The sequence below is a fragment of the Miniopterus natalensis genome, chromosome 2 (assembly GCF_054644295.1).
Source record: "Miniopterus natalensis isolate mMinNat1 chromosome 2, mMinNat1.hap1, whole genome shotgun sequence".
Lineage (NCBI taxonomy): Eukaryota > Metazoa > Chordata > Mammalia > Chiroptera > Miniopteridae > Miniopterus > Miniopterus natalensis.
In genome coordinates this window covers 148,038,089-148,063,581 of record NC_142082.1, presented here as the reverse complement: position 1 = coordinate 148,063,581, position 25,493 = coordinate 148,038,089, and the positions used below count along the sequence as shown (strand labels likewise).

General features: G+C 37.4%; 1 protein-coding gene across 6 annotated transcripts in view; it reads right to left on the bottom strand.

The window, feature by feature from the left end:
* YAF2 (YY1 associated factor 2) overlaps positions 1–24,843 on the bottom strand; it is a 67,775-nt gene extending 42,932 nt beyond the window's left edge. Inside the window, exons 1-5 of one of the 6 annotated variants that reach the window (XR_015714066.1) lie at positions 24,715–24,843; positions 24,178–24,303; positions 22,185–22,555; positions 11,862–12,116; positions 2,419–2,461 (exon numbers count right to left, since the gene is read on the bottom strand). Coding sequence is in view for 3 of the 6 variants with exons in the window: in XM_087814721.1 (XP_087670847.1) it covers positions 22,354–22,555; positions 24,178–24,303; positions 24,715–24,740 (354 nt within the window). In the remaining 3 variants the exon portion in view is untranslated. Of the gene's footprint in view, positions 1–2,328; positions 2,462–11,861; positions 12,117–22,179; positions 22,556–24,177; positions 24,304–24,714 lie in introns of those variants that run through there. The other 5 variants (XR_015714065.1, XR_015714067.1, XM_087814722.1 and 2 more) reach the window with 5 other exon arrangements.
* Between the last annotated feature and the right edge of the window lie 650 nt (positions 24,844–25,493).

The following is a 25,493-nucleotide window of genomic DNA, read 5'->3' as shown; positions in this document are numbered from 1 at the left end:
GCTACATCAGATAGGTATACTTAAATCCAATTCCTCAAAATTAAGCAATAACCTTCTAAGATAGTCAAACCTCAAAAAATCAAGTATACTGAATTCCAGTTTGTTTTCTAACAGTACACAGAGTCCTAAAGTAAAGCCAAACTAATTCTCTCAAAACTATACACTCCTTTGTAATATTCCATAAGAGAAGTTTATATTGTACTAAACTATTATAATTTTACTATACCAGTATTATAGGGGGGAAAATGTTCTTAACAAAAACATACAGTATAAACAGCACTGATAAGCCAAATAAATCTGTTTATAAATGCAAAAACTGTTAAGTATACTTGTAAATTTAGATAAAAAACTAACTTTTCAATGGATACAATTTAATCTACTCACTAGTGTGAGGAACTAAATAAGATAAAGAACAATAAAATCCTATCCTTGATGCCCTGGCTGGTGTGGCTCAGCTGGCTGGGAAATCATCCTGTATACAGGAAGGTTTCAGGTATCAACTGATGTTCTCTTTCTTTCTCCCTCTTCCTCTCTCCCCCTTCCTCTCTCTCTAAAACCAATGAGCATGCCCAGCCAGAGTGGGCATCGACCTATGATCCAGGAGATCGAGGTTTGATTCCCGGTGAGGTCATATGCCCAGGTTGTGGGTTCAATCCCCAGTAGGGGGCATGCAGGAGGCAGCCAATCAATGATTCATCACTGATGTTTCTCTCCCTCTCCCTTCCTCCCTCTGAAATCAATAAATAAATATTTATAAATAAATAAATAAATCAATCAATCAATCAATCAATCAATCAATCAATCAAGCATGTCCTTGGGGGTAAGGACTTTTTGAAAAATCCTATCCTTGACTTGTTCTCAAAGACCATACAAGTCAGCTTAAGAGTTTTATTTAAAAAGAAACAGCATTATAACCTCAAGCTAATATTTAAAGGCTAAACTGTGTCATACAGATAAGAAGTATATCTATAATCACAGAAATGTTTAAGATCAATCTACAATTAAATAATAGCTAACAAGAAGAGTGTTTACTATGTGCTGCTAGGCACTGAACTAAGTACATTCCATGAATTAATTCAATCCTCAGAGCAATCTCATGTTTCCACTCACTGAAACAAATGTAAAAGAGAGGTGCTAGCATAAAAGGATTTACGTAAGAGGCACTACTTGACCTCAACCTTAAAGTATAGAAAAGAATGGAAAGGTCATTTCAAGAAAATGGAAAAGCACAAACCAAAATATAAACATAAGTGCCCAGATAAGGCCAAACAAAAATTCCAAAGTGAAGAAATTTGGGCTAGATAAATAGGATGAGATAGGATTACGAGAGGCCTTTAGTACCTAGCAAATGGAAGAAAATTTTATAAAAGAGCTAGAGCAGGGCACCACTACAGGCTCTTTACATGCTAAAAGTGTCCTTTTAGAAATGGTAACCTGGTAACAATGCATAATGTGAGAGAGAAATGAGAAGCAAAGAACTCTGTCCATTTCTAACATTTACATGCCAGCTCAATAAATTATCTGGTACCTGAGGAACCAGAGAGCAAACACTGAACCAACTGAGCAACGCTTCACATCAATAAGTCCATCCACTATGAACATGAACAAGGAAGTGGTAAATAAAATTGCAACATGCCCTGAGTTATTTTCTAAATACACCTTCAGTGAAGTTAAAAGATACACTGAAAACTATGTCAGTAAGAAGTGCTAGTCAGGTTAAATAAAACTATTTTTGCTGTTCAGCATTATGTCAAAAGAATGTGCCCAACTGGCATAAGCATAACTTTTAGTGTTAAGTATTTATTTCAATAAAAGCAACATCACAAATAAATGACTTAACATATTTCAACACATTCCTTAATTTGCTTTTTATACTGTTTCCATAAGATAATAAACATAATTTTTATAAACAGCCATTATATAAATGATATACTTTGAAATTAATGTCATGTTTATTCATACACTATTGAAGAACTAGGTATTTATCGTCCATACAATAAATTCCATAATCCATATCAAACTTACAAAAAGAAGCTATCGCAAACAACTTCCTTTATTTGTAATTAAACGAACTCCTTCTAAAGAGAAGAAATGTGAGAAAAAAATCTCAAGCTTGAAAAAACTAGCTTACTTACCAGTAACTTGAGTTATCCTATTGGGTCTTTTCCCTCACAGATCCACCTCTCTTGCCCTTCTGTCCAGCATGAGATTCTTCCTGATGGGCTTCCATTGGAACTGAGGGGGCATGCAGTACAGATGTATATGTAAGAAAGTTGGGGGGAGGGGATTTGGAAGATGCTAGAGACATGCTTCAGTGCACTTGCTTACCTTCCTGAAATTGGAAATTTCAACGGTTCCTTGGTCCTCAAGGCATTCACAATAACTTCAAAGAATGTGGATCTGTGGAGATTACCCAATAGGAGAACTCCAGTTACTGGTAAGTGATCCAGCTTTTTCTTCTCTATCAGAATAAGAAGATAATTTCATTTTATTTGAGATTATTAATACATACAGAACTACAGAGAAAAGGGTTGTAAATTCACCAGATAACTACATATGCATGTACCAAAGTAAATACAGACACTGCTAACTACACTGTCAACAAAAACTTCTGGAATTATTAGAAACACAAGCAAAAGAAAGTGATTTAAATGGTTTCGTTTTTAAGTTTCCACTATAATGGTAGTTATATTTTAATACACAAATATATCAGCTATCAGACTATTCCATTTCACTGAAACAACACCATCATTTTTAATATTAGTACAAGGATAATTAGTTGATCATTATCTGTAATTTCCTAACTAGCCACTGCCATTAACATTCACTGAATTTTGGTGTTGAGGCCACTACAATGGATTAACAATATACAAGACTTCAAATAAAAAGCATCAATACAATTCCCATTCATCACTCCATAAGTCTTTAAAATAACCATTTGCCACCTATAACAAACCAACCACATACACATGCATAAAAGTATGCCAGACCATGGACAAATAACAATGATGATTTTAATTTAAACACTTGTACAAAGTAGTATAGTAATATTTTTTATTAACTGTTATACTTTTAAAATAATTGCCTAAAAATGGACCTGTCATTAAAAAAAATCCAACTGCTTCTAACAAAATGAAAACAAGGTCTACTCAACAGAACTTTATCTTCAAGTTCACATTAACACATCCTATATCCTTTAACTCAATACATATCAGGCATATGTTCATTTTAATGTGCTACAGCAGTGATGACTTCAAACACTAATTCTTGTTGAAGATACAGAAAGATATATTTCAGTAATACACCTCCCTTTTACCATTATGTTACTACCTTCAAGAAACTATGGTTTCATGATTCTTCATCCTTTGGAAACAAATTGAAGATAATGTATACTTTTTCCTTCATTTTAATTGTAAATAGGATAAAATGGTTTATAAAATAGCTATTCAACAAAAAAATTGAAAATGTAATTCTAATTAAAATCTTCCATTTCAAGCCCAGCCAGCATGGCTTGGTGGTTGAGCATCGACCTCTGATCCAGGAAATCGTGGTTGGATTCCAGTCAGGGCACGTGCCCGGGTTATGGGCTCGATCCCCAGTCAGGGGCATTCAGGAGGCAGCCAATCAATGACTCTCACCACAGATGTTTCTATCTCTGTCTCTCTCCCTTCCTCCCTCTAAAATCAATAAAGACTCTTTTTTAAACCTTACATTTCAATCTTGTTATGAGGTAGTATTTGTATTTCATAAAGGCTAACAGCACACATCAAGATTTTTGCTAGATTTCTACTTAATTTTAAGATATAAATGGTCTTTGGTAAATTATATCCATTTTTCTATAAATCTGAATTTTTAAAATGACACTAATTAATGCATTCATTTTTAAATGAATCATTCACTCAAACAGGGGCACAACACAGACCTCCATTTCTAACTGTAATACAAGAATAAATACCAAAAGGGTCATCTAGTTAACTTTTCTAGTTAACTAAATTCCTTGTTAACTTTGATTCCCTGAAGAGTGAGCAAGTACATGGCACAAAGGTTTGAGTTGATAAAACAGACATAGGAGCAATAATCCAAACATACTAACCTTATGGTATAAGCTGGTATAAAAGATGTCATTAAGAACTAAGCAATAATTTCCAAATTTTATTTATAGCAATGCAGTCTCCACTAAACTCAGGTCTTACAAATTTAAAATAGAGTCAAGTACATTTTCAAAAAACTTAAATGAATTAAAATCTCTTGAAAATATTTTAAGGTAAGCAAAAGGGTCACTTAAAGACCAGTATTCAAAGTTATGTTTGAAGCTCAATTATGATGAAGATTTTATCAGAACAGCTTAGAAAAGAAATTCCAAAAATTAGGATGTTCTATTCAAAAGTACCTGTGTAAGCTTTAATAATCATTACACTCATCCACAAAAAGGTATTCGCCCTCCTTAGTAATCAAGAACCAAATCAAGCATTTCACTAATGAAAATCTACTCCATCAAATCAATCTGAAAAAAGTGCTCAGAAAACAATGTGGTAGCTAACTTTCACTTCCATTACTACCCATTGGTTTGGACATTATATTTTGGCAAGAAGAAACCTAAATTACAACTGGTTTTGTTTTCAGGTATATTATTTTCTAATTTCCATTAAGATTTAAATATTTAATGTAAGGTATTACAGTTGTGAAAGTTGTTCAGGATAAATCCTGTAATAGTATAATAAAATTTGATATTATACACCTATTCACACACATATAAGTGACATTATTGAAGGTTCATATATAAATATGCAGGGATGTGTGTTTATGTAATTAAGTTGAACCTCAGTTAACCACAGTAAGGTTAAAAGTGAGTTATAGCCCTAGCAGGTTTTGCTCAGTGGTTAGAGTGCCGGTCTGTTGACTAAAGGGACCAGGTTCAGTTCCAGCCAAGGGCACATACTTTGGTTGCAGGCTCAAGCCCCGGCCCCGGGTTGGGCACGTGCAGGAGGCAACCAGTTGATGTCCCTTCTCTCTTTCTCTCCCTCCCTCCCCCGCCCTCCATTCTCTCTGAAAAGCAATAGATAAAATATCCTCTGGTGAGGATTTAAAAAAAAAAGAGAGAGTTATGCCCTGGCCAGTGTGGTTCAGGTTTGATTTCTGATCAAGGGCTAGGACCCCTGCTCTGAACAGAACGGTTCCCCTTTTATCTACAATATTATTTTGAGTTTCCCCTACCCATATGCTTTCCTTTCAAGAAAGGATTCTGCAGTGTTCTCCCTCGAGGAGCAAACCTGTGCCTATCCCCTTCCTTTCCTCTTTCCCTTCTCCCTCTCCCTCCCCCCAGGCACTGTTATCAGCTTTCTCACTCCCAAGCTCCAGGGTCCCATCCTTTGCCTCTGTAACTTGTTTCCTAAGCCCATTTCTTCTAGAAATTGCTTCTTCTACCTCTATAATTTTATAAATAAATGTTCTCTTACAAAAAAGAAAAGAATTCTGTAATAATTTAAAGTTTTAAACTTTTAAAGGATAGTGCCTTGGCAGTCTCTAAGATGTCATAATGATCCTACCTTCTGGAATACATGCCTTTCTGTAATCTCCCCCTCAACATGGGCTGGATTTACTGACTCATTTCTAAGGAACAGAAGTAATGGGATTTCACTCTGGAAAATGGATTATAAAAAGATTATAGCTTTTGTTTTGGGGGCTCCCAGTTTGGGGTAAACAAGCTGCCATCTTATGAGCAGCCCCCTGGAGAGACTTACATGGCCAAGAGACTGCTATCTCTGGCCAATAGCCAGAGTCCTGAGGCCCACCAATAGCCACATGAGTAACTTGGAAACAGGTGTTCTAAGGTCTGCTGACAACTATGAATTAGCCTGGATCCTCCCTCAGTTGAACCAGAGAGACCCTGAGCCAGAACCACCTGCTAAGCTGCTTCTAAATTCCTGACTCAAAAAAAAAGAAAAAAAGATAATGTCTACTGTTTTCAGCTACTAAGTTTTGAGGTAATCTGTTACACAGCAATATATAACTAATACAGAAAGCATACAAAATAATTAGTATTAAGCTAAAAGTAGCAAAGCAAATGTCAATCAGCTGCCTAAAAAGGAACTCATAGGAAAATAATATTGATGAGTTGACAAGGGGGGCCCTATCCTGAATTTTGTTCTTGGTTTTTAGACCCCAAAATTCAATCAAATACCAAAGCGGGTAACACTCAATGACTGAATTTTACCAACCATCCTCACCAAACTTATTAATAAATCAGATGCCACCTTCCAGGGCATTTCCTTCCCAACATTTCCATGTACAAAGAATTGCACAATGCATAGTATGCAGCAGCCCTGGAAACTGGTTGCTCTATCTACTGACTACTTTTTAAAAATTCAATGATGTTAAGATGTAGCAAATATAGATATAAAAAAAGTCTACATTGCCCTGACTGGGTGGCTCGGGTGGTTGGAGCATTGTCCAGCACACCAAAAGGATGTGGGTTCGATTCCTGGTCAGGGCACATACCTAGATTGTGGGTTCGATCTCTGGTTGGGGGGCATATGGGAGACGACCAATCAATGCTTCTCTTTCACATTGATGCTTCTCTCTCTCTGCTCCTTCCTCTCTCTCTAAAAATCACTAAGAATATATCCTTGGGTGAGAATTTTTTTAAAAAGGCCTATATTACTACAACCCCAGAATAAAGTTCCATTCTAGTGAACATCAAGTAGTGTTTTTCACTTCTTACCACCTCTTATACTACGCTAAACATTGACCAATTATCTAATGTTGTAATGCTGTGTGGTTTTGTTTTACATCATTTTACGTACTCGTCATATATCCTAAGGATCCCTTAATCACATTAATTGGTCGTAAACATTTCGACCTTCCTAATTTGACAGATACCCCAGTCCCTTAATTAAGCGCATCTTATAAACCATATCTTAAAATGGGATACTTTGTAGTCAGTTAATACCATCTATTCTTAACATTTCCCTAATCCCAGTCCAAAATGTCAGGAGCATTACATGCAGCCATTTACACACTGATTATAGTTAGTATCCAAGTTAATATGCAAAAATGTCAACAATTATGTCAACACAATAAGGAAGCCTAACCTTCATTCTGTAATTACATTTTTTCTCATCTTTTCTGATTATATTACAATTAATGTGACCAGAGTTTAAGCCCTCCATTAGTTTTCAAATCAATTCTTAATAACTATCTCAAAGATGTTAAAGTACATATCTTCTGTGTAAAACTGATTTTATAAAACATTGGCAAATTTTTCCAACATAATAAATTTCAATATAGTCTGAAGTCAACAGTAAGTTTTCAAACTATTGCCTGTGCTCTAAGTAATAGCTCTGTTATTCAGCACTCATGAAATCTGAATCACGAGTCACATCAAATCCAATGCACTCCACAGACGACTATCACTTTACAGACCAAATATAGATTTATGGAAAAAGCTGCGATTTGCTTGGTTAGCTGATCCATAAAGAGCACAAGGATTCACTCTTCCTAAAAACAAAAGATAAAGGCTTCTTCAAGCCATTCATGCTCCTCCACAATTAACCATGCAATTTTCCAAGATCTTCAAATTACTGTACATTTACTTACCACTTTAGAAGTTCTTGATACCAAGATGGACCCAACTTTTTTTATTCATTCTATTAATTTCTGTAGCTATAATCAGGAACTACCTGTGGAAGTACAGGCTTAATGACAGATTTTACTAGATAAGTTCTCTTCCTTGAGAAACAAAGTTAGATGCTAAATAATTTTACTCATCTCCCAACCTCCTTTACTTAACCTATAGATATAATTCAGAACTGTTGTAACTATCATGAAAAACTTAGTACAAGCACTATGCAGGATTATCTTGTTACAACTTAGAAAGTGTATTTTAATGCCGCATTTGTTAAAATAAACATTACAGAGAATGCAGGGAGAAATGTGACTGCCTGATGAAGTGGCGGCCCCATGAGGCGGCTGGCCATATTCCACCCTTTCTAAAACACTCTTCCCTGTCTCTGTCACATCACACCTTCCTGGGTTTCTTACTCCAGATTCAGTTTTTCTTTCTCCTCCATTTCTTTCTCCTTTGTGGCTGCTCTCTTCTACCACCACAAAAAAGTAGTGATGTTTCTCAAGTTTCTGTCCAGGTTCTCCTTTCTAATGCTATGCAGTCTATTCTCTCCCTGTTTTCCACTCCCATGTCTTCAACATATTGATGACGACACCATCCTAAGCTGTTCTCCTTCCTAAGCTCAAGCCCCACATATCCAACACCCTCATAGGTCTCCCCTCTCAGATTTCCCTCAGACACCTGAAATTAAATAAATCTAAAAGGGAACTATTACCTTACCCAAACGTGCCCTTCTTCCTGTAGCCCATGTCAGTGAGAAGGTCTACCATTTATTTACCCAGCTACTTAATTAAGCTAGAATCTGGGACTCATCTTTGCTTCTTCCCTCTCTACAACCCACCTGCCTACCTCCTACAGCCATATCTAACCACTCATTAAGTCCTATAAATTTTCTCTTAAACATGTCTAGAATCCATTCATTTCTCTTTACCACAGACATTATCCTTGTTGGGCCACTACTATCTCTTGCCCAGGCTACTGCAATGGCTTCCACTAAATGGTCTATCTGCCTCTAGTTAAGCATATTAAACAGCTGAAAAAGTCAGGTATGAAGGTAACATGAGTTTACACAAATTCTTTTATCAAATAAAATGGGCATAATTAAACATACTCCACCTGACTCATAATGAAATTAAATTATATTAGTCTTTAAAAAACAAGAAGTGGAAAACAATTTAAAGGAGCAACAGAATCAGATAAATGATAAAGAGCCTTTGCAGTTAAGTTAAGCATTATTAATACCTATGTAAGACACCGTGACAGGCATTTAGAATTTTTATTACTATCATTTACAATTATCTTTATTATTAAGAACAGTGCCAATTTCCTTACATCATTCATCACATTTAATTATCACCAAAAAGCCCTATGGTTATATGGCTACAAATGGCAAGAAGGGGATTTAAACTGAAATGTTATTCCAGAACCCATAGTACTACTCTCAAGATTAGTCCAGGAAAGGAAAGAGAAACAAAAACAAAACATTTTCAATATGCTGTGTAATACAATCATCACATTTTGCATAGAATGCTTTGACAGTACTTGAAAGGGCATTCATTCTGGCCTCAAAATAAAGGAGTCTTCTCAAGAAAGATGATGCTTAAGCAATCATAAAGAATTACAAGTTGTGGAGGATAGGAAAGTGTAAGGCAGAAGAAACAGCATAATATGACACAGAACAAGATGACACAGTGTCCTAAAAAGGACCATGACCATGCTGACAATCCAACATGAACTTACTCTTAAGTGTATATTCAGTGCTTATCACTATCACACTACCAAAGTGCTTTTTTTTTTCTCTAACTTTTTAAAAAATGTACCGATATTTAGAGGAGAGAAACAGCAGTTCGTTGTTCCACTTATTCTATGCGTTCATTGGTTGCTTCTTGTATGTGTCCTGACTGGAGATTAAAACCACAACCTTGGCGTATTGGAATGATGCTCTAACCAGATAAACTACCCAGCCAGGGCAGAAAACACTTATGCTCTGGTTTTGTTAGTTACCTCACTACAATCCACACATTTGACAATAGGGACTGTTATACCCCTATATGAATTATATTTCCACTTGTGTGTTTGATGTTTTTGGCTAACATTTTTTGAGGACTTACTACATAGCAGGCACTGTGCCAAGTACTTCCCAAGAATTATCTCCTCTAATCCTCACAACAACCCTATCAGGTAGGTGTAATTATCATCTCCATTTTACAAATGAGAAAACTGTGGCTCAAGAGGTTGAGTATCTTTCACAAGGTCACACAGTAAGTGGTAAGACCAATATTTAAACCCAAAGAGTGGAGTTCCAGAGTCTAAACTCTTCACCACAATACTACTTAATTGTAGAAAATTACTAAATACTGAAGCTCTTTTCTCTTTCCATTATCAGACTAAACACATATAAAAATTTAAAATAAATACATATTTGAAGTAAAACTAGATATATTTTCTTGCACTAAAAATATGAATATATAACGAAACCCTATACAAGGGGAAAATGGCAAGATTATAGTTAAAATGTAAATTACCAAGAAATATTACTGTATAAATATTACTGAAAAATGCTGTGTAATCAGACATTAAGTTTATGGAAAATTGGCAACAAGGGAATAGTGGCCAAATTTGCTAACCAGAATCTCATAGATAATAGAATAGTCCTATTAAATTTTGTCAAAAGTACAATTTGGTGACATTATGAATTTAATATATTTTTCATCTATAAATTGTACTGCTCATTACTCATCTAATCAGATTATGTAGCTCTGGGCCTTACCAGCCCTGGTCTTAAAAAAAGAGGTGTCTAAGAAGATGGGTAAGAAAAAAGGAAAGATACAGGGAAGAAAGGAGGGAGGAAAGGCTTTTCAAGAAAGCAAGCTTCAAATCTCCCCACCAATATACAAAACTCATTATCAACTCTCCCCTTTGAAATGTGAGGCTAAGGGAAAGGACTGGGGAGGGGGAAGGAATGGGTCATTGGGGAGAAAAAGGGACATCTGTAATATTTTAAACAAAAATAAAATTTAAAATAATTAAAAAAAAAAAAGTCCAGTCACAATTAACCCAGTCTGTTGTAAACAGAAGAATCTGAGTTGTAGAAGGCTAAATGGATGGAATAGGGCAGCAATTTTCAAAAATAGTGCTTTGATAGCAAAGTACCTTTAGGAGATAAAGATCAAAACAAATCCTAATAAATAAAATGAGTGTAGGTGGTCTGACTGAAGTGGAATGGGGAGCATGGAGCCCTACTTGCTTGCTCCTATTGGCAGCCAGTGAAACAATTCCATGAGACCTCAGGGTCCCAATCAACACAATTCAAAACCCCTGGGCCCTCTGAGGGACAGCCAACTCTCTTCTACTCCAAGAAATGTTACTTGATTCTAAGTGGCAGACCCATCTCCTCCTACTCCCTTATGTCCTGCAACTTGCTCTCTCACAGGAGGCTTCCAAAGTCAGCCCTGAATGAGCTGTATGGTTGAAGGAACGTATGGTTGTGTATGAATAAACAGAAGCAGGGATAAGAGGAAAAAGGTGTTAACAGAGGGAGTCATTTTTGGACATAGAGTTCATGAGGGAAGTGTTGGCTGAACAGAGAAGGGGCACCATGAACAGAAACACACCCACACTCACATGCCTGTATATACATGCATGCCCACATACACGCATATTTGCAACCCTGCCTGCACACATGCACATTGCTCACACAATAAAAAGGGGGGGGGAGAACCCTCTGGAAAAAGCAGATCAAGTGGAATAAACAACTCAGAACCTTGCCCAGTTTCTCTTATCCTGAAAAAAAACTAAAGCAGTGCTCCTCAAATTTTAATGTGCACATGAATCATCTAGGGATCCTGTGAAAATGTAGGTTCTGACTTACTAAGTCCTCAGTGGGGGCCTTTTTTAGGAAGTGTTTTTACTGATTTTAGAGAGGAACAAGAGGGAAAGGAAACATCAATCAGCTGCCTTCTGCACAACCCCTACTGAGTATCGAGCCCACAACTCGAGCATGTGCCCTAACCAGGAATGGAACTGGTGACCTCTTCATTCATGGGATGACGCTCAACCAACTGAGTCACACTGGCCAGGGCAAGATTCTTCATTTCTAATGAATACCCAGGTGATGCCAATACCACTGGTCTTTGGATCAACTTCAATAGAAAGGGTCCACAGAACAATATGTCCCAACATGTTCTGGTCAAGTAAGATAGATAACTGTTCAATTAAATAAAACAAGTTGTTTTACCAGAGGACTTCTAAGAAACTTTCATTTATTGAACTCCGTGAAGATATGATATGCAGTATTTTCAAACTTTCTTGACTTCTTGTTTTCAAAGAGCATTCCCTAGGACTAGTGTCTGTGAAACACACTGGAGCATAGAGGATCAGGCAAGGTGAAAGCAGTCATGGGAAGTCAGAGAAGGCCACTGATTTAGAAGTCTTCTCCATTCTCCCATTCTTCCAACCAGATACCTCAACTTCCACTTTTAAACGCTAATATCTACATGTAAAAAGACAGAAAAGAAACATTAAACACAACATTTGAAAAACAGCTCTCTCTCACTGGAGATATGTTATGATGGACATTCCTATTTTCCTCCTTATACTTCTTTATTCTTTAGTATCTTCAATGAGCATGTAATACTTTTGTCATCAGAGCATTATCTTAAGGAAAAAAATAACGCTATACACCATGCTCACTTTTATTTACATTCACATTTGAAAGAATTACTTTATTTAGATTTACATAAAGCAGGTAAGATTTTCTAGTGAAGGAAGAGCTGTTGGTGGAATGAAGAAAATAAAGGAATCAGAACATTTTTGAATGAGGGCTAGTAAGGAGACCGTGGGCCCTGGGGAAAAAGATAAATAGCAAAAGGGAATGGAAAAAGACAAAAGACGACCAAAATGGCTTTGCCTACTCTGCAAATGTACGTAGAGCTGTACAAACTTTTTATCGTACACACACATTCATGTATACACATATAATCAAACTGGTTATTAGTTATACTATTAGTGATTCTTATCACTTATGTCACAAATAAAAGGGGAAGTAATATTTACTGGGATTCTTTTCCTAAGAAATACTATATCAAAGAAGGAAAAATACATAGCACAATAAACATTACTATAAACGACATCAAAATGAAGTTTGTTAATATTTGTACTTCAAAAGTATTTGTAGCAACTATGCCAAGCCTATCAACAATAAAATGGTCAAATAACTGTGGTGAATGAAACGTTAGCCAGCAATAAAAATGAATGAAAAAAAATATATATGTATTTGTTAAATAGGGAAAATAACAGAGTATTTTGTTTCTCATTCATTATAGTACTAGCCCAGATTTTAACATAAGTTCTCATCATATTAGTTATAAGTAGTAGGTTTAATGTTAGGAGTTATCAAAATATATAGCACTAGATCTAGGTATAATGAAATTTACAAGAAATCCTTATGAAGTTACTTGCCAGCAAATTTAAACGCTACCACAGCAATGTAATAAAAAGAACTGGAAATCCAAATACCTGAATCTGACACTAGCCACAGTCACAGTCTTTCCAGGCCTGTTTCTTACCTGTCAAGAAGATGCTAGGCTAGAGCCATGAGTTCTAACAACGGAAAAAAAGACCTCACCCAGCAGATTGCTGTATGTTACCTGGAGGTTCTCTAAGACAGTACCAGAACAAGAATCCTCCAAACTGAGCTGAAAATCCTAACCAAGAAGGGTTTGCAAACAATAGCGGCCTCAACCCACTTCAAAAGTTTTAATGTGGACATCTCTACCTGAAACCCCTCAAGATCTTTCCTCTGAAGATCATCTTATCCCTTTACCATTAAGGCTCCAAGTAATAAAAACTAGCCTGTCTCAAGAATTACTAAACATTATGGAAGCTCTTGAAAGGTTCCCTCCCGCTCTGAATTTCTCAGTAATTCTGCAATTTTCCATAGTAAACAATATTACAGAATGGAGTGCACACTGAATCTTTTAAAACAGATGATTATTAATCTCAGATCATATATAAAAAGGTAGAGATTTTATTAGCAAACATTTGAAAGCCAATAAATAGAAACATTTTAGGTATTCAATATTAAATGAATAACTTGCAAAGTCACCATGACATTTTATGCACTTGTAATACCAGTAAAATTACAACCTGTAAAAGATGATTATTTAAGGAAAATGTCTTCCAAAAAAAAACAGAAACATACACTAAGTGTTCATTAAATCCTTGAGAAAACTTGATACCCCACAAAATGCTAATCTTTCTTTCAGTATACTGGCCCTATAGCTAACCTTGAAGGAAAGAGGAATGAGCAAAGAAACCTTTTACCCAAATAGGATTGTTTTATAAACCTGTTTATCAGAGATGGAAGGGTGAAAAGATCAACCAAAAAACCGGAGTTTCAATCTACGTTCTAACACTAAATCTGTGATGAGATGACCATCTTCCTTTCCTCCATCCATGTAGGGTGGTTTGATGAGCAAAATGAAGGATACACAGGAAAGAATTCTATAGTACAGTAGTACTACATGAATGAAATTTAAAGATACTGCTTTCACTGAATTCCTACCCCCCACCACAAACCATCAATAGTAACTAAAAATTAATTTGGCAGTAATAAATTATATTCTTTAGCATTTTTTGATTTTTTTTTAGAGAAAGAAGAAGAGGGAGGGAGGGAAAGAAACACTGATCAGTTACCTCCCATACACGCCCCGAGGACCGAACGCACAACCTGGGTATGTGCCCTGACCAAGAATCAAACCCATGACCTTTCAGTGAACTGGATGATACTCAACGAGCTGAGCCACACCAACCAGGGCCACAAATTACATTCTTTCAAATACGTACTTAACAGTAATGGCTCCCATATAGTAAGCATTTACTACAGGTAAGCCACTGTGTAAAGAGCTTTACAGAAATTAAGTTGTTAAAGCATCTCAGCAGTACTTTTTAAAGAAAATTTTAAAAACCTAAGTAGCATTGCCAATATAACTAATAAGATAGCTGAAGAAACACACATTAAATTTAATAATGTAGTCCTATTACAAAACTCAGAAAAGGTGGTTTCTGGGATGAATAAGTATAATTATATATGTAAATTTGTAAATTTACATGTAAATTTGTCATAGGCAAGTGATCATTTTAGTCTTCTGAAATCTTCAATTATATAACAACTATTATTTTAAAAACAGTAGTTTCTTTTAAAAACATACACTTCTACACACACATACATATATACATGTACAAAGAAAGAAAGAGAAGGCTTCTTTCATCCAGCAATGAAGTGGCAGCTTCATTTGGTTGAAATTTCGTAGGAGAGAGGTAATACATCAAATTAGAAATTGGCCGTGATGTTAAAGCACATTTTATTGAAAGTGCTTTACTAATAATGGCCACAGCAATAACTGATTTCATATTTAATTTGAGCACAGGGACCTCTCAGAAAACTAGGACTGTGTTGGAAAATTAATTTTAAATTCCTTCTGTTTACTCCTTAGTGATATTATATTCTTTGCTAGAATTCAAACTCTCAAGAGAGCTGGAATTGGGTCTCATCCACAATTCTATAGTCCTAGCATAATTCCTGGCATATGGTAGGTGTCCAATCAATAGCATTTATAGAATTTTAGAATTTTGTTCACTTCCATTTATTTCCGATAATTTGCACGTGTATACAGAAGGGTTCTTTTCTAAATAATGACTTATACAACCTGTATCAGAATTCCAACTTTTCAAAGCTTATTTTTAAAAAATAATAAATTTTCCTTTCTAATACCTATGGTCCTCTTTTAACAAACCTTTATTCAATACCTATTACTTCCCAGGCACTTTGCCAAGCATTTTCAAAAGAGATCATGGAAAACTCGTATTTTCCTTAGAAACTAATAGCATAACAAGTGAGTAAATGCATACGTGTAACAGAACTATAGTATGCTAAACGATATAATAAAGGTAAACATCACAAATGTTTGCTTTTGAGGGACTATTCATATTCTAGAAAGAGAATATAGTTACTCTCATCACATTAACCAAAGAACCATCCTCCCCACTCTGATCAGTTTGTCCTCTGAGAGAGAATACTCAGCTTCCTGAGAAAGCAGAAATCAACTCCAGATTTATGAGGAAATGCCAAAGCTAGCTGGAGAATACAATCAGAGGTATGCACAAAAGAAACACAAAAGAAGGCAAGTTTGGGATGGGCATAGGAGAATCTCATAGACATGGGAGCTGGGTCTTGAAGAACAGTTAACTAGGCAGGCAAAATAATAATGAAATTCTAGAAAGATATCAGTGGCTAATCCTGTTAGCCTGACTCTGAACAATTAGATGTAGTAAAGAAGTACAAGATGAAGGAAAATTCCATTGTTTTCTTAATGCCTATCTAATTTCTGTAATTGTTGTCTGCTAATTTGTATAATTTATTTATCTTTAAAAGCAATAATTTCACAGGTAAAACAATACTACCTCAATCAGTAAAGATTAATTCAATTTTAATTATAATTAAATTTAATTTGTTCCATTAATTTTAAACTCAGTACAGTTCAAACAAATGCACTATCTGAATTCTAAATTATTTTTCAATTAAACGATCTCAAATACCACAAACCTCTATTTAATTTTAGTATATTTTATTTTTTGATAGACCCACAATGTCAACTATCTTGATTTTAACAGTCATTCAACAAGAACTTATAATTTAGTTGAGAAATTAAGTATATTTCATAATATGCTGTATTCTTTCATGACTTCAGTAGTTTACTTCTCATTTATAGCTGTACTATATAAATCTCAATGGCCTGGATAACAAGACCTAAATGAGTGGTGGTAAATGAGGTAATAAAAATAATAAACATAAAACGTTCCAAAGTTATTTCTTAAAAATGCTAAGGTACTCACATATAATATCATCTTTGAAATAATGATAAAACATGAAACTAATATAATGTTATATGCTAATTTAAAAAATGATACAGCTGCCCTAGCCAGTCTGGCTCAGTGTTTAGAGCATCAGCTGCGGACTGAAGGGTCTCAGGTTTGATTCCAGCCAAAGGCAAATACCTCGGTTGCAGGCTCAATCTCCGATCCCAAACAGGGTGCATGCAGGAGGCAACCAATCGAAGTCTCTCTCTCTCACATCGATCTTTCCCTCTCTCTCTCTCCCCCTTCCACTTTCTCTGAAAAGCAACGAGGAAAAAATATCCTAGGGTGAAGATTAAAAAAAAAAAAAAAAGATACAGCTAGAAATGTTCAAAAACTGAGAGGAAAATTTTATTTTCTACTTGCACACGTTTTTAAGAACAGAATGAGAACAAATAAAAATACAGTAATAGAGAAAAATAAGGCATGCTAAGTTCTTTAAGTATATTCTAATTTAATCTTCAAAATAATCACATATTGTTGTAACATTATTGTGCTATAAAAATACTGCCATGTTTAAAGATGAAGACACTAAAACTCAGAGTCACTCATCTCAGTTACTAGTCTAACTGTAAAAACTGTGCTTTTAATCAATTAACAAAGCATCAAAATATAAATTGTGAAAAATAATGCTAAAAGTAATATATACATATAAATTACAAACAAAACAGTCTGATAGTATTTTTAAAAACACAGACTTAAAAGTTATTGGAAAAGCAATGCCAGTAGTCAAATTCAAAAGTCAAATTTAAAAAAAAAATTAATTGAAAAAGTTTAAATGCCTACAATATTCCAGGTATTTTACTAGCTCCTGGGGATACCAAAGTGAGGAAGAGAGTCAGTGCCTCATAAAGCAGATAAAACATCTAGACAATAATACTACAATATGGTAATTCTCTAGGAATAATTATTATATATACATAGATAGGTAGATTAAATCAATATGATAATGGGGGGGTAATCACAGAGGGTTTCTCTTACGAAAGACCATCTGATCAAAATACTTCAGTGCTGATGCAGCATAGGATTGGTTGGGATACATAGCAGAAAATGAAGCTAGGAAAGTAGTTTAGGGATAGATTATTATTGCCTGAAACACTATTCTCAGGAGCTTGACCTTTACTCAGGAGTCACTGGAGTCTCAATTTTTTTTAAATACAGGGACCAACATAATTACACAGCTTTCAAAAACTATACTGAAGATAACAGTAGCAGCATTCTGGAGAAGAGAATAATTTGTCCAGTAACTCATGAGAGGTAATATGGGCTTCTAAACTACAGCTACATAAATTGGATAAAGGACAGATTTGAGAGAAAATCCAGAGAAAGACTAAACATAAGGGATGATGATGGGTTAGAATCAAAGCTAAGTCAATAACAGTTTCTAGCTCAGGTTCCAGAAAGTCTGTGCCACACACAGAGAAGAAGCCAAGTTTGGGTATGCAGAAATTGATTTCAGACATCTACAAGGAAAACTAGGAAAAGGTAGTGTTATAGATGACAAGGAAGGAGAATTTCAATTTTTTAAAAAAGGTTGCCAATATCAAATACTGCAAAGGTAACATAGAAAGAAGACTGAGATTAAGCCACTGAATTTAACAACTAGGTCACAGAGAGATCTTACTCAACAAAGGATAAAAGGAGAAGAATGCTGCTGAAATAAATCTGTTGTATGTAGAAACCCAAGTTAGTACAACTCTAGACCAAACAGTTCATAAACCTTTTGGTCTCGGGATCTCTTTACACTCTCAAAAGTTAAAAGAGCTTTTGTTCATGTAGGTCTTATCTGTCAAGAAATAAAATACTTTATTAGAAATAAAAACAGAAAAAAAATTAAATAAATATTAGTGCATTTAAAAACTAACAAAAGTACATCACATTTATATAAATATTATTTTTATGGAAAAAACAAACAAAAACTCTGTATTTTCCAAAACAAAGGTAATTTTACTTGAAGAGTTGCACTTGTATATTTTTGCAAACCTCTAACATCTGGCTTAACAGAAGTCATCTGGATTGTTATATCTACTTCTGCATTCAATTTGTTGCACTATGCTGCTTAGGTTCAAGAATACGAAGAAAGTCTGGGCTACCACAAATATGTAGTTGAAATAAGGGAGGAGTATTTTAATAGCCTTTTCAGATAATAGTGGATATTCTTTGATATTACATAAAGACACAACAGGTAGGTTTCTCAAAGATGCACTACATGTTAAATCTGAAACCACATCAAGGAAGTTTTCAGTGTTCCCTTACTTAAAACACACTAGCTTATTGAGTACTTTGAATAGGTTATACCCATGCATGGTTTTATAACATCATACACTGGTTATTGGGAAATAGTGGGTCACTGAGTTATAGAGCTCTTCCAAATATTGACAAATTTCATGATAAAATATCAGAAATTACATTAACTGATATCGCCACACAATCTCATCATTAAAGTATTGGGAGCCTGGCCAGGCGTGGCACAGCAGTTGAGCACTGACGATCTAAGAGATCGAGGTCTGATTCCTGGTCAGGGCTCATGCCCGGGTTGCAGGCTCAATCCCCAGTCTGGGGCGTGCAGGAGGCAGCCGATCAATGACAACTCTTTTATCATTGATGTTTCTCTCTCTCTCCCTTTCCCTTCTTCTCTCTGAAATCAATAAAAACTTATTTTTTTAAAAAGAAAAACGTCAATGATGAGAGTCATTCATCAGCTGCCTCCTGCACCCCCCCTGCTGGGGATCGAGCCTGCAACCCAGGCATCTGCCCTGACTGGGCATGGAACCATGACCTTCTGGTTCATAGGTTGATGATCAACCACTGAGCCACGCTGGCCGGGAAGTTCTCAACGTCACTGTAGTGGTTACAAGTTTTCAAAACCTCTGATTTTTCCTTGAAAGCTCAATTTTTATCACTCTTTAAGTGAAAGACTCTTTGTGTTCATTTTTTAGAAAGTATCTGCTAAATGTCCAAGTCTGAATAACCATAGTTTGCCAGGCATTCTTTCAAGTAAAAATAATGCTCTACAAAAAAAAAAAAAAAAAAAAAAAAAAAGCAGCTAGTTTTGCTTGCAACTCCAACAACTACACAAATGCTTTCCCTTGAAAATTAGTAACTTTTACTGCTTTATCGAAGATATCGTTAAGTGAAACTGACTATTTTTACTGCAAATGCATGGTGGTGAAGATTACAACGAAGGGAACAATTCAGTGCCACTGCTTTGATTCATGCTAAGAGGTCAGCAGTTTCACCCACCATTGCCTCTGCACCACCACTGCAAGTGCCAACACAGTGAAAAAGGCAAATCATATCTAAGTATGATTATGAAAATAGTTTGAGCCTCACAGGCTTCCTAAAAGGATCCTAAAAGGGAACTCCAGGGTTCTTCAGATCACACTTTGAAAACCACTACTCTAGACTATCCAAACTAATTTTCAAAATTTCTCTGTGAACACTGAACCCATGTAACTACTCTAGCCCAATATATAGGGAGGAAAACAAACAAACAAACCTCCTAGAATAAAGAGTCTCTGAACAACTGTGTGGTAGCTGGAAAGGCTCCTCAGACAGGTAAGGGAGGCTCAGGAACTCTGTGTATCTGAAAAAAGGACTGACTTAAATGGTCCTCAACTTTTTCCTCCCATTCCCACAGCAAAAGTCTAGTATAGAGTCTGTGCCAAACTTCAAATTACAAGACAGGAAGCAAGTATTTAAAAGACAACGACACTAAAATGATTTTTATCAATGACAACTAGTTTCTTTAAGGTTTCTTCAAAATGTGAATTTTATACAGTTTAATCTCATTTTATAAAAGATGAAATAATTCATTCTTTTTACCAACAGTCAATCCTAACCATAACACTGTGTTCAGTTAAAAAACTGTTTTTCTTTACAAGAGAAAATTTCACCTCTTCAGCTCACACATAAAGGAAAGATTTAATAATACTACCTCATGTATAGAATTTGGAACAATTCAAAGTGTTCCCGATTTGATAAAATCATAAAATTTTACAAAGGAAACATCTATTTTGTTCACCATTGTATGCTCAGTACCTTGCTCAGCCCATGTATAAAATAAGATGTTCAATAAACATTGCTGAATGCTGGGTACTGAAGTGGAGGAAATAAGAACCCTGGTTACCAGACTCCTGGTACAATATATCCAGTCCTCTTTCTACTATGTGAAATCTTTTTCATCGTTCTCTAACATAACATCTGAGGACTCCAAAGGAACTATTACAACTTACCCTGAGAAGATACAACATTATCTGTTCCACTTGAAATTACACTAGAAAGCCTGCTATGATCTAGGTGTTTCATAGGTTCTCATTTAGATCACAGTTCATCATTATCATTTTTTAATATCTGCCATTTGAATTAAGCAGTAATATCCACCCCTATATGAAGAAGTGACAATAAGATGATAATCTAATTCAATTGTCATACACTGATGGTACTATCTTCATACGCACACTATACTAAATATTTCATTTTCTGTGATGATTCAGAACGGTTCTTAATTTCTTAAAGTTTTCTGGGTTTATATTTGAGACACTTAATTGCCTTATAAGAACTTGAGATATAAATATAAAGGAGGTTATGTCGTACTTCTGATAACAATTTGTCACTGTAACTTTTTCTTTTTTAAATTTTTCCTGTCATTTTGACATTTATCATTTTTCGCTCACAAAAACACAATGTAGAAAACCTCAGGTACACTTCAACTATGTAGTTATTTAGATTCTGGATTTTAAAAAACAATAAAATTTAAACTAATCAATGCCAGCAAGTACCAAACTGAAATTCAATCACAGAAATAGTTTAAATTTAAAGAATATAATTTATCAATTTGGAATTGAAGCTACTTCAATCAAATCACATTTCATTTAAAATACCGCTATGAATATAACCTCATTTCATCCCACATAAACTTATTCTGCAGAAAAACATGACCTACCAAGGATATAGCCAAAGGAAATGGTCTTCTGTTGCAATATAAAGGGTTTGAACTATATATATATTTCTTGAATTAGATATTCCTTAAAGAAAAAAAAATTGCCAGTGAAGACTTTAAAGGGAGACCATGGACTCCATCTTTTCTGGAGGTTTAGAAAAAAGAGATTTTTCAAGTGTCTGGGATGGCTTAGACTTGGCCTCCCATTTGTCCACCGAGACAGAATCAGTACAAAGGTCAGTCTGACCCAAGGGATTGAAGCTCCGTCTGTCTTCATGCAAACAAGTCATTAGCAATCTGCATCCTTCTGCTCTGCAGCTATCCAATCCCTGTTTTGGTAATCACCAACCTTACCCTTGAAATTGCCTTAACTGCTAATTAACATGTCAGATGTAGAGAATTATTTCTTCCAACTACTAAAACTTTTGCTTTTCCATAGTGCTCTGCAGTCCTTTAATTCTGTTTTCTAACATTACCAGAGAGGGCAATATTTTGTGATGCAATCAATATCTGCCCTATTAACAATGCCCTGCTCCATTGTTCTATCCAAACATGGATTCCACTCTGATTTTCAGAAACAGCGGTACGAAAATAAGAGACAGAGAAATTAGAGCTCTTAATTTATGGCCAAAATTAAAAGAGAAGAGACAATTCAGAGAGAGGAAGGAAGAAGCTGAGAGGGTTGTAGTGTAGAACACTTACTTTTAGGAACAGAGTGTCCCTTAGACTTCTGGTGAGTTGCCCAGAGCCTCTTCAGTTTCAATCCAAATGACAATGCTTCTCTGAGTCCTCCTCAAGTAATCCACTAAAAATTGGATCTACAAGAGCTCAGATGCACTGGTAAAAAATGTCAGGGGCCCCCATGTGGGCCTCAAGCCTCTTTTAAACTAGGCCCACTTCTCTGTCCTGGGCCAACTCCCCTGTGCACTATTTTCCTTCTTCTTCCAGGTGCCAGGTATTCAGCCTGTTTCTTCTCTTCTGAGCTGCCACCACCTACTCTATTTCTCGGGGTTCCTCTAACCCCAAGACTGGCTGTGGAGTAGGACACCAGCTTCCCCCCTTCCTTGCTGTCCCTGCAAATAAACATATAGGCTCTTCTAGTTTCAGTATTTTTCTAATGGCTACAAGAAAATAGAGGGAACAACAAAAAGCAATAATATCGTACCAGAGGTTAAGATTATAACCATCTCCACTTTAAAGTTCCTGCCTCCTACAACCAAATTTTCTGAAAATTGACTATTGAGCATTTAAAAAAGTATAAAGTACTAACATAGATACACAAAATATAACCTAAACCAATTCCAACCTTATATAGACATAGAGATATAAAGATATTCTGCTTTTCAAAAACACTTAAATCACGGGTCCAAAACTATTTACCACATTCATTTTAACAAACAGGTACTTTTTTATTAGAATGTTCTGTTACATTTCTTTGAATTTTGTAGATGTCTGAAAGTTTGCTTTTTAAAGGATATCATGAAAAATGCTCATATTGCATCCAATGTAAATGGGAATATGCAAAAAGCATATTATGATTTACAAAAAGACACATGTCAAAAGCAGCTAGTTTCACTAAGTAAATCATGAAATTTTAAATTATTGCCAACCGTTTCTGAGTCTACATTTTAAAAATTGAATAAAATGCTCTAAATGGTGTTTAAAAATCTGATACCTCATTTTTAGAAATCTAATTTCTACTGAATATGTAAATCTAATATCAATATTGTGTTGGCATTTTTTTAAACACAGTATACCACATTAGTAGTATACTCTTGTAATCTGTAACAGAATTTGTAATATCAAAATACATGTTATCTAATTATCAGGCTATAAATCACAGGATTATAATGAATTAATTTAAAGGCTACCTTCCTATAAAGGCAAAGAAACTGTACGTGCTGGCATATCAACAATGTCACTGACTTTGAATTTCCTGGATGATTTTCTTTACCCACTTAATTAACTTAAGTGGTTTTTTAAAAAAGACTCAGCTACTGCAAGCTTACAATAAAATAAAGACTGAAAATAGACAGATTAAGTCATTTAATCTCATTTGTATAGTCTAACATTGCCATTTGATCAAATTAAAGATACTCAGATATTTTCAGTAAAAATGTGTCCGTGACTGGGCTTACCTCCAACTATCTATAAAATATTGGAGAACTGGAATACAAACACTAAACAAAACCTTGATCTGACCCTTCCAGACGTCTATATAAAAAAAGGAAGTTAAACCTATTGTGTATTCTCTCTAATCAGATACTTTTTTTTGAGGAACACAATTAAATTACATCTTTTGCTCCTAAAGAGGTCTTCATGATTTTTCTTTGAGTCCTACACAGTAAAACAACAATGCAGCCAACATTATAATATCCGGAATGTGTGTGTGTGCGTGCGTGGGGGGGTGATAGTTCACCTAGCGATACGCATTAAATCGAAGTAGCTAATGCCTCCCTTAAATAATTTATTCTCTCTTGGCAGCAAAAAAAAAACACGTTACAGCCTCTTCGATTACCCCTCACCGCAAACCATCGCTTGGGTCGCGATCAATCTGACCCAGCTCCTACCGCGGCCACCACCTCCGTCTGGCCTCCTCCCGCCGGGTCTGCGAGTGTCACGGGAGGAGGGGCAGCCGCAGGGGCGTCCTCTGCGCGCGACCCGGCCGGCCGCGCGGGGCTGGCCCGGGACTCACCGGGTGGAGGTGCCCTTCCGCACATCGCACATCATGCACTTGAAGGCCTCGGCGCTGTTCCGGAAGGTGCAGACGCTACAGTCCCAGTAACCCTCGTCCGAGGACGGCTTGGGCTGCCGCTTCGGCCTGCAGGACAGAACCCGGACACGACGCCGCGCGGGGTCACCAGCAGGCCGCGCCCGGCGCCCGGGCCCCGCGGCCGCCCCCGCCCCGCCCCCTGCCCCAATTCCGCGACCCCCGCCCCGCGGGCCCCCCGCGCGCCGCGCTCCGGCTCGGAGGGGGAGGGGAGTCAGGAAGGGGGAGGGCGCGAGCGCGGCTGCAGCCGCAGCTAACGCGGCCGCCACCGCCACCGCCGCCGCTCTGACACCCGGGGCTGCAGCTCCGGCCGCCGCCATCGCGGCTCCATTGTGGGGCGGCCGGCGGCGCCGCCCCCGTTCTCACCCCGCTGCCCGGGCGGCGAGCGAGGCGGTCGCCCGAAGCCCGGCGCGAGGGCCCTGCCGCCGCACAGTCCGGGCCCGGGGGCCCGGGCGCTGTTACCTGGTGGGGCTCTTCTTGTCTCCCATGGCTTGGCTAGAGATGCACGCCGAGAGTCGCCGCCGCGGCCGCTCTGTTTGTCAATAAGGAGGATAATAAGCCGGGCGGAAGCGGGCGGGGGAGGAGGGAGGGAGGGGGCGGGGAAGGCCGCACCGCCGAGCTCCGGAGCCGCCGCCGGATCCCACGCAGCCTCCAGCTGTCGGGGAAACTCCTGCCCGGGCGCACGTGACCCGCGCCGGCCAACCAGCGGCCGCGCCTGAGACTTCAAACGCGGCCAGCGCGGCCCAGCACCCGCGGCGAGTTCGCGGGCGGGCGGGCGGCGCGGGGGTGACGCTGCAGCCGCGGGCGCCGCCGTCTCCCCGCCCGCTCTCCCCGCCTCCCCTCGGCGTGCGCGGCGAGCTCGGGCTGCCACGCGCTCCGGAGCCCTCTCCCCGTCCGGCGGGCTGGCGGGGGCTGCTCGGTCACCCCACGGGAAGCCTGGCCCGAGCTGGGGCCGGTGTTCGGAGGTCAGCCCAGCTCCGGGCGAGGTCTACGGGCAGAACCGCCCTCCCGGTCTCTGCCGTCCTTGGCTACTCGGACCCAGCCCGCAGGATGCCCGGGGGCAAGACGGGAGCCAACGTTAAGCGCTATTGCTAGGGCCCTTAAAATACTCTTTGGTTTACCAAGTAGGGAATTTCGCCGGAAACTTAGAGGAAATGAAACCGAGGCTCAAAAGAGGTTAGATGACTTCCTCTGTATTACATAATTAGAAGGTAATAGCCAGGAATCTAACCCTGGTTTCA